This window comes from Onychomys torridus, chromosome 15 (genome assembly GCF_903995425.1).
Source record: "Onychomys torridus chromosome 15, mOncTor1.1, whole genome shotgun sequence".
In the NCBI taxonomy this organism is placed as follows: Eukaryota; Metazoa; Chordata; class Mammalia; order Rodentia; family Cricetidae; genus Onychomys; species Onychomys torridus.
The window spans coordinates 16,776,869-16,792,123 of NC_050457.1; the positions used below are offsets into that span (position 1 = coordinate 16,776,869).

The window sequence follows — 15,255 nt, forward strand, 5'->3', positions numbered from 1 at the left end:
GGAAACAGATAACTGCACAACTTTATGAACTTAGTAAAATCTACTGATTTGTACATCTGAAGGGGTAAGTTTCAATCTAAGGCCAGCTTGAACTATACAGCAAGACTCTGTGAAGAAAGGGAAGGAGTAGAGGAGGAAAGGGAAAGTTGACAACATCACTCAAAGAACAAAAGGATGACAGACATTATACACCCTTCCCAATTACCTACAAGTTCTTCTTAACTTTCAACTAAGTATAGCTGAGGAGAGCGACAGTCTTCTAGACTGTCTACTACTACTAGATATTAAAGGACTCTTTGTCCCCAATGCTAACATCATTTTCCAAAGCAAATACTTTGATTTAATTGAAAGAATTTTCACTAATCTTTTTGATAAATCTTTCTTGATCACACCATTTAATTGTATATCTCCTCAGAAAAATTCGAAAGACAATGCTTTCTAACATTTTATTACAATTACTATATGAATATCCATACATATTTTTCTACAGTAAAAACAAGTTGCACTGGGTGTGGTGATACACACTTTTAATCTGAGCATTTGAAGGCAGATGCAGCCAGATCTCTGAGTTCTGGGCTAGCCTGGTCTACAGAGTTCCAGGACAGCCAGAGCTATATAAAAAGAACCTGTCTCAAAACAGAAAACAAAACAAAAAACCACCACCAGTAAAAATCATTCATTCATCTGAGAAAGAATAACTTGTAAGAGAATTCTCTAACACTAAGAATCAAATGTTTTAGCTGTAATTCCAAGTCTGTAAATCAGAAAAAAATCTGATCCTGACAGATGTACTTATCTCTCACACACATACACAATCTAAGTGATATTTAGGAAGAAAATAAAACTTTAAACATTAAAAAAAAAAAAGTGACATATTCTAAATGTAGAAAATTAGGTTTTCCTGATCCTTTTAATACATTCTTTATATGAACCTTCCAAAAGGCAAAATGAACATCTGCATTATAATTACCTTATCTTTGGCCTCAGGCAGTGTGATTTCTCTAGGTTCTAACAGTGGAATTTCTCGAAGAGGTGGAACACATCGTACTATATCTGGTACATAGTGCGTGTGAAACAATGGTGGCATGGAATATCTTCGGTCACCTGATAAAGGCACTATCTGGTTAATTATAGTTGGCTCCTGGTGGGGTGAATGGAAACGCTGCCGTTTACCATCAAGAGGAAAGTTTTTTTCATCGTTTATTCTCCTGAAAACAAGCAAATATACCTTAGTGACTAGAGACACAGCATTCTGACAACAGAAGCATACAAATATACAAACAGAAAATAAAGCACTGTGACTTTTGGGTAGGATTATATTAGCAACACCCTAGTGGACTTTTAATATTCATTTTCAGCACAAGAGATGCCTTCCAATGCCTTACAAAAACAAAGATAATTAATGGTATTTGAACTACTAAAATGAGTCATCACCACATTGAAAATAATAGAGAAAAATGCCTACATATAGGATTATACAAACACTAAGAATTAAAGATAAATTCTAACAAAAGGGTAAGTAAATTAAGTGGTATACACACGCACACACACACACACACACACACACACACACTTTTTTTTTTCCCGAGACAGGGTTTCTCTGTGTAGATTTGCACCTTTCCTGGAACTCACTTGGTAGCCCAGGCTGGCCTTGAACTCACAGAGATCCACCTGGCTCTGCCTCCCAAGAGCTGGAATTAAAGGCGTGCGCCACCACTGCCCGGCTCACACACATATTTTTAAAGGTTCTGGTTCATCAGTGAGAAAAACTAAACTGATATTTTTATAAAAGGCTATAAAGGGTACTAGACAACAGGAGACACTTGAAAACAAGCTGCATTTCCGATCATATGCATTAACATAAATGTCTTTTGGATGATTAAAGTCTTCTGGTTATATAAGAGAATGTCTTTATTTTTACAAAGAATAGGCTGAGGTGTTTTTGGATAACGTAAATAAAGAATGTCAACAATTTCCTTTAATATAATTTGGGGGAAAGTATGAGAATGAGAAGAGAGAGAAAAACAAACACCTAAACTTTGCAACTAATGAATCAAGGAGAAAGCACACATTATACTATCTTTTACATTTTTCAGAAATTTTGACAATTTTCAAAATAACAAGAAAATAATTAGGTCAGCACAGAGTGTCTATCAAGTACCTGTGAAGGCCCAGGTACAGACCGCAGTACTAGAAAGGGAAGAGACCAGTAATCTGACAGGGAAAATGATATTTCATTGATAAACTAAGTTGTTCACATAAAATACTTTATGTCACAGAAAATGGTCCAATTCCTTTCCGGCTCTAAAATCCTATGGGCCAATGCCATCTAAAGGTTTTTATTATTGCACTGCTCCTCGGACATTATCTGACTCTTCTCTCTTTGCAGACCCACAAAATAAGTGGAACTCCTACTCATATGTAACATACACAGGACTAGACACACAATAAGTGGAACTCCTACTCATAAGTAACATATGCAGGACTAGACACACAAAAGTGCAGTGCTTTTTTAAACCTGGAAGTAATTATAGCACACACACTAAGCATCTTCAATTAAAAATACCAATTTTAATTTTTAACAATATCTGTTACTATGAACTAATGGAACTCATCTTCACTCATGAGTTACCAATTGGCTACTATAGCTATTTAAAAACAATACACGAATAAAACTAATGAAGTCAATATTCTTAGAATCGTTATAGAACTTTCCCAATGATAATGCAGAAAAACTTGTAACGTTTATCATAAGACTTGGTTCTAGAAGCAGAAAGTTAGATTTCAAATAGCAGCTATACCATCTCTGCTTGAATAACTATAACTTCTATATCCTATAGCATTTGTATAAACAGAAGACAACAATGAGACTTAATGACATCGTTTTCAAGTTTTTACAACACTACTGTATTTTAAATTACTATTAATTATTTTTAACACAGAAATTAGAAAATGATTAGATAGGTTTTAAAAAGTATATTGTTTACAAATATTATCAAATGTTATTTTAGCAAATACCTCTGAAATTCTGTTCTCATTATTTTGTAATAGATTTATTTCTTTTAAAATTGACTGGTTTCTGAAATGACTATAGAAAGCCTTATATCAGCCAGGTGTGTTGGCGCAAGCCTTTAATTCCAGCACTTAGGAGGAGGAAACAGGAAATGACTTGTCGAGATGAAGAGAGGAATAAGGCAGGATGGAGAAAGGAGCTAGGCCCTTTCATCTGAGGATTCCATGAAGGCAAGAAGTCTGATCTTTCAGCATGTACCCTGATATCTGGCACCCGGTTTTTATTAATAAGACCAATTAGAATTCCTGCTACAGCAGGTGGATCTCTGTGAATTCCAGTCCAGCCTAGTCTACAGTAGTCCTGAAGACCAAGGGTGACTCAAAAAACAAACAAATACAAGAATCTTCTGGGCTAAAATTTTTCAAAAGATAATTAAGTGTAACTGGGTTCCTAAGGGATGGACCCTAATCTATTATAATGGGTATCCTGTAGAGTCAGATCACCACAAGGGCAAAGGAAAGAATACAGAGAGTACAAGAACAAGAATCTACATGCCGAAGAAGGGCTTCAAAGGACGCCAGCTGTGCTGGGTATGATCTGGATTTTTAGCCTCTTTATGGCATCAAGTATCAGTTTACAGTACTTTGCTATTGCAACCCTAGAAAATTCATAAGAAGGCATCTGATGTGGCTATACGATTCTCAAAACACAGATTTCTAGAGAAACACAGCTTTATTCCAACTAAAACCTGCAGGAATAAAACATTACAAGGTTCATTAAAATGTTTGAACTCAAAGAAGTTTTAAAACTCTGTGACTGATCTAATTGCACAGGTTTCACAAAACAAAACGTAGACCACACTGTCCATATAATTTTATATAACTGATACATAGTTCTTAGGACTATAACGTTTTTTTTAAAAACAGTTGAAAATACTTACTTCCTTCCTCGAAATAATGGGGATGTGGAGGTCTGTATTGGACTGACAGTTCCATATGTCAGGGGCTGTAAGGTCACAGCTCTAGACAAGCTATAAAAAACACAGCATAATAATATAAATATTTTTCCTTAGAACCAAAAATTCCACACAAACTAAATACTTAACTAGTCAAAAGAAAACAGAGTTTAATAATATTTTCTCCATTTTCAAATACTGAATACAAAAACATTATACCAAAAAACAAAAACAAAAACCTGAACGTAATGACATGGTCAAATATAACAGCATACTTACTCTACATTTTGAAAGTTGTATTGTGCATCAATAAGTTGCTGGTGTGAATAAAGAGTTGGTGAGAGAGCAAAGAAGTTATTATGCTGTTGGTGGTTTGGAGTGAAGGGTGGACGACCCAAAATTGAGTTTGGGAACATGCTCTTGTTCACTGAAGGCGAACATGTATTCTTCTACCTATAATTTAAGAACATAATACTAAACTGTTATAACTTAAAGACACAGAACTCTTTGATAAGTATTATCTACTACTTAAGACAGTCAGCTATCAAATTAGTCATTTCATTTGTAAAGTTATTTCTAAAAGTTTAAATAGGTCTTAAATTCTACTACGGGCAAATCACAAACTACTAACAGTTCATTTAAAATCTAAACCACATTCAAACGCTTTCAATAATATGCATGTTTCAAATTTTCTGATGAAAATGCTCTAAGTTTACCTTCATAGCAACACAATGTTTACCACCATGACTCTAACAACAAAAGAAATCATTCAAGAGATTTAATTAAATTGCTCAGATCCTTACATTTATTCACAACCTAATTCATAAAACGGTACATGCTATCAGGTAAAGATATGGTACTTTACATCATCTGAAGAAATAAGAAATGTATGTCACCTACAAATTCATAAAATTCCAAGATTCTTCTCAATGGCTATACACAAAAGACTTGCAATAAAACAGTTTTGTTCCATAGAGGGAGGAAAACTGTAGAGGACAATTAGAACATGTCATTAACCTAGGAAGACACTAGGTGCTCCTTTTTAAAATTTTTTCAGTGACTAGTTCAGCAAAGCTACAGTCTTCAAAAGGGGGGGTAAGGGAGCATACAAAAACCAAGAAAACAAATTAAAAATGATACTCCCTGATCTCCTTCTTAAGCTGGGCATAGTGGCACACACCTTTAATCCCAGCACTCGGGAGGCAGAGGCAGGCAGATCTCTGAGTTCGATGCCAGCCTGGTCTACAGAGTGAGTTCTAAGACAGAGAAACCCTGTCTCAAAAAAAAAAAAAAAAAAAAAAGACTCTTAGCTGAAAAACAGTGTACACCATAACAATAAGCAAAACGATATAAGACAGTAAAAGGGTCTACCATCAAGTCAACAGAATTACGTGATCAGCCTACCTACAAGAAACGTAACAGCTGTCAGTCACTACTCATATATAAGAATCTTTTATTCAGACTACTAATAGCTCATACTTAAAATAAGGCATCCATAGATCAAAGAGGGAGGAAAAAATAGGAAATAAGCAGAAACTATATCAAATAAACATTCAAAGAAAAAAAAAAGCCCAGAGAACCCAACTATGTGATCCAACATTATAACAGAAAAGTCCATAAAAAACAGAAAAAGACACGAAGAAGAAAATCACTAAACAAATGTCCTGGTCTAAAAAAAAATCTCTCTCTCTCTCTCTCTCTCTCTCTCTCTCTCTCTCTCTCTCTCACACACACACACACACACACACACACACACACACACACAGAGAGAGAGAGAGAGAGAGAGAGAGAGAGAGAGAGAGAGTTTTAGAATATTCAGAGAAAACCAGTTTATCAATATTCCAGAGGAAATATTAAAAAACTGGGGATCAACATGTCTTTGGCCTTTCTAATAACAGTCAAAGCCATAAGACACAAATTAATGCCCTTAAAGCTTTAAAGCTCAAGAAAAATGTTAAGCCACAAGGCTATCCCTGTCTACAGTATCAACATAAGGGAAAATGAAAATACTTGTTGATATGAAGGGTAAGGAGAGAAAGATGAGGCAAGGCAGCACACACTAGCAGTCCCAGCACTAAGGAGATTGAGGTGGGAAGTGCAAAATTGTTTTCAGCCAGTAGTGGTGACACACAGAGAGCCAAGTGGATTGCCATGAGTTCAAGGCCATCCTGTTATACAGAGTCTCAAGCCAGCTAGGGTAACATAGTGAGACCCTGTCTCAAAAGAAAGAAAACCCAGATTAGGGCAAATTCCCAGAATGATGAGGAAGGGGAATTTAATAGCTGCTCAAAGTCAGAGAGAAAGATGGTCTCAAGAGGATACTCAAGAAATGCAAATCAAAACAACTCTGAGATATCATCTTACTCCAGTCCAATGGCAAAGATCAACAAAACGACCACTAACAAATGCTGGAGGGGCTGTGGGGGATCATTCATTCATTCACTGGGACTGCAAACTGCTCTAGCCCCTCTGGAAATCAATGTGGGTAAATCCTCAAAAAGCTAAAAATCAATCTACCATACGACCCAGCTCCACTCCTTGGCATATGCCCAAAAGACTCGACATCCTGCCCTACAGATACCTGCTCAGCCATGTCCATTGCTCTATTCACAATAGCTAGGAAATGGAAACAACATAAATGTCCTTCAACTGAGAAATGGACAATTACAACGTGGTGTATATATACACTATGGAACAGGATTCAGCTGTATAGAAAAATGAAATTGTGAACTTTGCACATAAATGGGTGGAACTAGAAAAGATCATATTGAGTGAGGCAATACAGACACAAATGTGGCATGTTCTCTCTCATCAGAGGCTTCTTGCTCCAGATCTTCAGATGTGAAAACATATCCTGGAGTTCCTGCAGAAACCAATAAAAAGGAACCCTGGCTGGGGCACAGGGATAGTGAGCAATCGAGAGGGGACTGGACGGGAACAAGGGATCTGATCCAGGGTAGGCTCTAACTAGGGAGTAGGAGAAGATAAATACAGAAGGAGGGAAGGGAGGTTAAATAACATTAAGGGTGCTTAAAAAAGTCGTACGGAATCATTCTATTAACTACCTAAAACCAAAACCTCTAACACCGACACAGACACACACACACACACACACACACACACACACACACACACACACATATACATACATATACACACAACAGTTTAAATGAATTTTTCTCATCTGGGCTGACAATGTTCCTTCCAACGACCACAAAATCCCCAATGCCAGAAGACCCTTTGAATTGTTGGTCAAGGTTGTCAAACAGCATTACAGGCTATTGCTACTGTCCTTGGTTTTCCCCACAAAGGTGGAAGACTCAGCCCCTATTCCTGAAGACACCATGCACTTAAGACACAGAGTCCAGAGGCCTGAGCTGGAACTGACCTGAATGCCCCTTCCCTGAAGCTTTCATGAAAGCTTCCCAAAGTAGAGAAGCAACCATAGTCCTACAGAGCTATGGGCCTCTGAACCACAACAATGACCATCACTGCATGACACCCTAAGGGTGCAGTAGTGGCGTGCAGACCTTGGCAGTAACCAACAGCTCTTTAACTGGACTTAAGACCCACTTAAAAAGAGGGTCATGCCTGGTACTGAAAAACCCACAACTAGTGAAGCCACAGATCTTGGAGGAGAACCTACAACCCTCACTTTACTAAACCAACACAATTCCTAACCATATTCTAAATATTTGTCCTTATACCCACAGATTAATGCAGTTCTCACCTCTCATTAAGGAAAATTCTCTTTGCAATAAATAGAGACCATTAAAACCCACAACCAATCAAAATGCAGTCACATAGCCCAGTCCCAAAGGACATATCTACAACACAACTTCCACACCTAAGGCATGGGGAACATGTGGGAAGAGGAGGCCAAAAGATCTAAGATCAGTGAGTTTGCTGTGAGACTGTGTCTCCTAGTAATGTCAGAGGCTACACCGTAAGTCTCACTCTAGTGACTTCTTAAACACGAGCTCAACAAAGAACAACAGACGTGGTCAAGTGGACTGGGGAAAGACTACAAAGCCTCAACCCTACACACAGAACTACAGTCAACTAAGGAGTGCTGAGAGTGGGAGAGTCTTCCCCAGGGAAGAGCTCACCAACTGGCTATCCAATACTGAATGGTCAGCCCTGAGATAATACATACAAGTACCATTACACAAACTGAGCAGGTTATATTTAGGAGTGTGTGCGTGTGTGTGTGTGTGTGTGTGTGTGTGTGTGTGTGTGCATGCAACTTTTTTTTTTTTTAAAGCTGTGAATTCAAAAGAAAGCAAGGAGGGGCAAATGAAAGGGTTTGAAGAAAACAAAGAGAAAGGGAAATGATGTAATTACAATCTCAAAAATAGAAAAAATACGCCGGACAGTGGGGGCGCACGCCTATAATCCCAGTACTCAGGAGGCAGAGCCAGGCAGATCTCTATGAGTTCGAGACCAGCCTGGGCTACAGAGCGAGATCCAGGACAAGCACCAAAACTACACAGAGAAACCCTGTCTTGAAAAAATGAAAAAAAGAAAAAAATAATAGAAAAGAAAAGAATACTAATAGTACTGATAAAAGTTACTACACAGAAGACCACTTTATAAATAACAAAAAAAAGAAAAAAAAATTGTAGATTATCCAATGAATTTGACCAGAGTGTTTTTTCTAAGACATATGTTTTTTGTTTGGTTTGGTTTTTGGTTTTTTAAGACAAGGTTTCTCTATGTAGCCTTGGCTGTCCTTGAATTTACTTTGTAGACCAGGATGACCTAATCCAGAGATCCACCTTCCTCTGCCTCCCAAGTGCTGAGATTAAAGGCATGAGCCACCACACACAGCCTGGCTATATTTGGTTCTTATAGTAATATAACCATTTTACACAAAAGTTATGTTTGTTATATATCATTTACTATATATTACATAGTATTTGTATTTACATATTTATGTTATTAATTTATATACTGATATGACAAGTTTTAAGTGTGTATATTATGTGTGCAAAGGATTATTCAAATTATAAAAAGTACTAAATTTTCTGATAAGCCAATCAAAGAATGAACTACAAAAAGCTTTTTTTTTTTTCAAAGTAAAAGGCCAGGTTCATTTGGGCAAAGCACTCCACATTGGGAGACAGGAGAAAAATCACATGGCCTGTCTACAGGAGGGGGCTTAAATACCCTGTAGGCGTGGGATGAGGAGGTGTCCTCCACAAACTGGGTTATGCCCAATTATACTGCTTTGGGTGGGGACTTAGGGAGCTGGAAGTCTCAGGGATGAGGAAGTGGACTTTTGGTGGTTTTTCTGAGAGGGCAGGGTTTGGAGATGGAGGAATGAACCAAGCTGGAGATATTAGCTGGAGATTCCAGCCAAACATCCCAAACTTCTTGGATATATAATTAGAGTTCAAATCTGGCTACTTCACGCTGACATGGGACGATGTGGGGAGGGGAGTCAGGAGTTGGTGGACTCACACTCAGCAGGTGGTGTGGGTAAAGAAGCATTGGGTTAACTGTGCTTTTTCTTTCAGTTTTTTGTTTTGTTTTGTTTTGTTTTTTACAGAAGGAAAAAATGCTTAGATAGATGTTATTAGAGAATGAAAATCTGCAAGAATCAACGGAAGTGGGGGAAAGGGGCCTGAAAAGAAACTAAAACTCAATAAAATTTTGTTCCTTGGTTTTCCCATTCTGTGAAATTAAAGTTTCCTAGGTTGACCACATATAATCAGACTCATTAGTCCAAGGCTCATCATAGGTAGTAGACAGGCAATTTTCACCATTCTCAGACATCACTCCAAATGCCTGACTCTAATTTGTAACAGAGACAAAGTGCTGTCTATAGGAAATAAATCTGTCAAATTCCTCCAGGAAGTCTGTACTTCCTCTTACAGGTTTTTGTTATTTTTTTAAATCAGTATCTGCTGACCTGTACTCTCTGAATTTCACTGCTCAGAGGGAAATGGTAGTTAAGATTTGGTTCCCTTTGCTTCACTTCCCTGAACTAACTTCCCATTTAAAAACAATCTTTTCCATGGGGGTTATAAAAAAGTCATTAAGTGGTTGTTAGCTAAAATGAATTTTGCTTGACATTTCATTTTGCTGGGATACAGAAACTATGGACCTAAGTAAAAGAAGTCATCTATCCACAGAAAAACCAGAGCTAAAAAGTTCTATTTCAAGTCAAACCTAGTGGCACACACCTGAAATCCCAGCATTTGGATAAGGGAGGATGATCAGCAGGGTAAGACTAGCTGGGAAGACACAGCAAGTTCAAACTCAACCCAGGCATAAGAAGATTGTCTCCAACACACATATACACACACACACACACACACACACACACACACACACACCACAAAAGAGCTAATTCAAAGCTAGGAGAAGTGGTGTATGCCTGAAATCTCAGAATTCAGAAGACTCAGGCAGGTGGATCTTAAGTTTAAGTACATCCTGGGTTGCATAGGAGTGAAAACCCATCTATAAAAGCAAACAAGGGGGCTGGAGTGCTCAGAGGTCAAGAGCACTGACTGCTCACTCTTACGGAGGACAAAGGTATGGTTCTCAGCACCCACATGGTGACTCACAACTACCTGTAACTCCAGTTCCAGGAAATCCAATGCCTTCTTCTGACCTTCTAGAGCACCAGGCATGCACAAAGTGTGTGTGATACACACACATAAAATAATAGACACAGCTGAAAAAATAAAATAAAAACAACAAATACTATTTCAGGTTCATTTACAGAGGTCCACTGTTCAAAACCTAGGCAATTTATACCTATAAACTGTCATTTTCTTCTGAACGCAAATAAGACCATATATGTCTGTATTCGGACTTAAAGATGCAAAAAAATGCTAATAATACACCTTTCACTTTTATTTCTATCCCATTACACAATCAAATCCAAACTAAGTAGAAATTAAAAGATAGTATGGTACCCAGAACTATTCTACAACATTAAAACCAAATGATTCTACAATTAAAAGCTTAGAAGCCTAGAATGATTTCATAGCCAAAAATTTACTCAAGGGTATGTATCTAATTCAGCGTATGTATCTAATTCAGCGTATTCAAATGCAAAGTAAAAATTTCTGTTTTACTATTTTATTGAGAAAGGGTCTCACTGCATTGTGCTGACTGGCCTGAACCTCTCTATGCAGCCCAGGCTAGCCTTGAACTCTGTGACTGGCCTGCCTCTGAGAAGCATTCATTCTTCTGGAGTTCTTCTAAGATAAAATATTAGTCAGGCTCTCTCAGGAATCTTGACCCTTAAGTCAAACTTTAACTGGGCAGCCTTCAAAATAGAACCATTCCTAAGAAATTTAACAGATAACAATCAATGTTCACCCCATAAATAGACTATATGACCATCTAGAGACATGAAATCCTTTTTCCAATAGACTTCAGTAATTATTGTAATGATATTGCAATGATGTATTGCAAAAATACAAGGGAACCAGGTGTGGTGACACACACCTTTGATGCCAGCACTCGAAAGGCACAGGAGGCAGGCAGATCTCTGTGAGGTCAAGGCTTGCCTGGTCCATAAAGCAAGTTCTAGGCTAGTCAAGGTTATATGAGACCCCGACTCAACAGCAAAGCAAAACACAGAATCTTTATAAAATATAGTTTAATGAAATAGGTCAAGTGAAACTATCACTATACTAGAACTTATATAAAATAAGTTTAACTATTTTCTTTATAGTCTTAATGAAGCTTCCTCACTAAATATTATCTTTAAGAAGTTATTCCACGTTATCTGTAGTAGTATGATAAATTTTATAGTAACATCCAGAAATTGATAGTATCCTACTTTTCTTACCTTAAAAGTTACTGGTTTTTTAATCTGTACTCAACAGTGAAACAGAATAATCTAGGTAAAATTTGTACTGTTTTTAAACCATTATACTAGTTCTTGCCTTGAGAAAAGACCCTTAAAAGATGGTTTTGTCTAATATGCTTAAACCAATGCAGAATTAGTAAGATTTATGTGAAAATGAGCATACATGAGACAAGACAGTAAGAGTTGAGAAAGTATTTCTAGTGAGAACAGTATTGGGTCTCTTAATTTGCTACTGGAATTACTGTCCTCAAATTGATCTCTCCTACAAGTTATAGAACACTCAAGTTTACATAATGGTCTCTTTATCAAGATTCCTTGGAAAGCAGCATCTACCTAATACAAACAAGAACTGGACGGCTGAATCAAGTTCTTTGTTCACTTTATCTAAGTGTCTTTGATCCCCTAAAATCTTCTGTTCTTTTCTCTACAACAGACAAGGTTTAACTCCTAAACCCTGTTCACCCACTGCCAAAACCAACTTCAGAGTTTTTTGGGGAGGTTGTTATTTTTTTGTTTTGTTTTGTTCTTGGTTTTGTTTGGTTGGTTTGGTCCTGGTTTTTTTCGAGACAGGGTTTCTGTGTAGTTTTGGTGCCTGTCCTGGATCTCGCTCTGTAGACCTGGCTGGCCTCGAACTCAGAGATCTGCCTCCCAAGTGCTAGGATTAAAGGCGTGCGCCACCACCGCCCGGCTCACCTTCAGGTTTTAAAAGAGCATTCCTTTTTTATTAAAAACTAAATTCCATCCAAGAGTTACAAGAAAAATCTAACAACATGGTTCCAAATGGACATTTCTCAAATGACTGAAAACTGGCCTATTTCACAGGGACTCCATATATTATGGTACGTTTCTAGATCACATACAATTGAAGCCATTCACACCTACCAACTAATGTGTCTATTACCAGTTGTTAGTGAAATAAGTGTTATAGTGGTTAGCACACCACAGCATGGTAGTACTGAACTATATACTATAGCGGTAGTGTATCCGTGTACAAACACAAGCCACAAAAAACATATACTTAATTTTCCAACCGGACTTGCACAATTTTTCTCTTCCTTTTATCAGCAATCGTATTTTAAACAAAGCTGAAAGAGGCAAAACAAGAAAGGAAACTTGAAAATCTTTTTCTTTCCTTTCATCCACAATCTATTTTAAACATAGCTCAAAGAGGCAAAAACAGGGGAGGGAACTTTCAAGTCTGGGGAACACATAAGCGCCCCTTGTGCTCTTAACCAGATAAAAGGATGGAAAGTCCAGCCACAAAAATCTGACCGGGAAACGTGCATTCAACCACCAGCCAGTCCCAGCCTGTGTTCTTAACCGAAGTGACTTCACGCCATTTAATTAAATGTCTTAAAGATGAATGCCTTCCACAATAGTTAATTTAGACATTTATCTTCGTTCTCCCACTGCCTTTTGGAACACCAGGAGGGAGTACCTAGACATTTCCCACTCTTTCGGTCTAGAGAGTGAGGACGGGGTGGGGGGCGACGTGAGAACTGGAGAGAAGGAAGTCAGGGGAGATGCAGAGGCCAGCGGCACCAACACGCTCCCCAAAGTGCAGCAGCCGGGGAACGCCCCTGTTCCGGGGAGCTCAGGGCAGCGCCAGGCTCTCCCGCGCAAAACCCAGCGTCAGTCCCGGCCAAGTTCGGCGCGCCCCCGCCGGGGCCCGGGGCCTGCTCACGTGCCTCCCCTCCCAAGCCCTCCACTCACCGGCGTCCACGCCGAGGGGCCGAGCAGGGCCCAGCGGCACTGCCCGCCAACACGCTCCCAGGCCCGAGCTGCCGCCCGAGCTGGCCGAGGTAGGAGCAGCCCGCAGCACGGCGAGGCCCAGCTCGGGCGGGTGACCTAGGAGCCGGCAGGGCGGCGGAGAGGCGAGAACCGAGGCGGCCGGGCCCGCGCGGGCGTGGAAGGCTGGGGGCGGCGACAACAAAAAGAAAGAAAAAGAAAAAAAAAAAAAAAAAAAAGCGGAAGACCAAAAAGTCGCCGAAAAGGCGGCGTAGACAGCCCTGTCAGAGAGTCCCGGAAGATCGGCGTGACCCCGGATGGGAATAAGCAGCGGGAGCGAAAGGGCAGACTTCCGGCAGCCGCGGCCGGTGAGCGCCGTGGCCGAACTGCGCAGGCGCGAAGCCGGCCCGCCTCGGTCCTGGCGGTGGGGAGGGCAGGGACGGACCCGGACGGCCGCCCGGGCTGCCCGAGCGCCGCGGTCCCGTGCAGCCGCTCCGCCGCTAGCCATTTCCCGCGGGCGCTTTCTGTCCGTGGGGAGCCTTCCTGGAGATGATCGAAAACCAACCTCACCTCGCCCGTGCTGGAAAGATCAGTATCAAGTTTTAGTTGGTTTTCTCCTCCAAAAAAACCAGGTTTTTGAAGACAAAAAAAATAAAAAAAGAAAGGAAGAAATGCCTATAATGCCTATAATGCCCAAAGCCCACTCAGCACCCTGCCCGTAACGGCTAGCACTCACTGGTCCAACAAACGCGGCTATTTCTCGTTGACTGGCCGATAGTATCTTGTGAAACTGTCTGAACTGCTTGATTTATTGGCGGTCAATCCGTTAACGATAGTTCCCGTTATTGTCCCGGGAGGAAGTATAAAAATCTGACTGCTCTCATTCTTGAAATGAATAATTTGTCGTTTTGGTCCGTTTGTTTATTGCTTTTTTGGTTTTCTAGTTGTTTCGTTGTTATTTTCCATGCCTTTAGTTATTAAAATTTTAATTTTTCTACTTAACTCACAAACTGAGGTCATCGTTGTGATACAGTCATTTAATAATTTACTATGTACTATATACTGATTACTATATAGTATACTATATACTGATTACTGATTATGTAATTATATATACTGATTACTGATATTTATTATTTATTTATTTATTTATCTATTTATTTATTTATTTATTTATTTATTTAGGGTTTCTCTGTGTAGTTTTGAGCCTGTCCTGGATCTTGCTCTGTAGACCAGGCTGACCTTGAACTCACAGAGATACACCTGCTCTGCCTCCCGAATGGTAGGATTAAAGACATGCGCCACCACCGCCCGGCCTCCCACCTATTTTGATATAGAGTTTTGACTTGACCTGTAAATTCTTTATAATTTCCATGTTACTTCTTCTTTGGCTTGGGGTGCTTTATAAGTGTATAGTAATGTCTGAAATCACAGCAATATTTCTGAATAGCTTTCTGCTGATTTCTAATGTAATATTATAATCAGAGATTATAATTTAAATCATTTTAAATTTATTAAAAATTGTCTTGTGGGCCCATGTATCGATGTGGTAAGTGTTCATTGTGCATTAGAAATGAAGTATGTTCTACAGTTGATGGGTAGCATGTTTTACAAACGTCAGTCAAGTCTGGTCGGTTGGTATTATTCAGATCTTCATCTCTATGGTTTCCTGCCTTGTTTATTCTTTTAGTTATAAGAAAGGCATATTGACAGGCTGGGACTGCAGGT

At 39.2% G+C, this 15,255-nt stretch overlaps 1 protein-coding gene across 2 annotated transcripts in view; it reads right to left on the reverse strand.

Annotated features, from left to right (window-relative positions):
* Nucleotides 1-13,845, reverse strand: part of Tent2 (terminal nucleotidyltransferase 2) — a 54,869-nt gene extending 41,024 nt beyond the window's left edge. For both annotated transcript variants that reach the window (XM_036206886.1, XM_036206885.1), the window contains exons 1-4: nucleotides 13,513-13,845; nucleotides 4,248-4,421; nucleotides 3,954-4,043; nucleotides 971-1,208 (exon numbers count right to left, since the gene is read on the reverse strand). In XM_036206886.1, coding sequence (XP_036062779.1) covers nucleotides 971-1,208; nucleotides 3,954-4,043; nucleotides 4,248-4,384 — 465 coding nt within the window. In that variant the 5' untranslated portion in view covers nucleotides 4,385-4,421; nucleotides 13,513-13,845. The remainder of the gene's footprint in view (nucleotides 1-970; nucleotides 1,209-3,953; nucleotides 4,044-4,247; nucleotides 4,422-13,512) is intronic.
* Nucleotides 13,846-15,255: the final 1,410 nt, after the last annotated feature.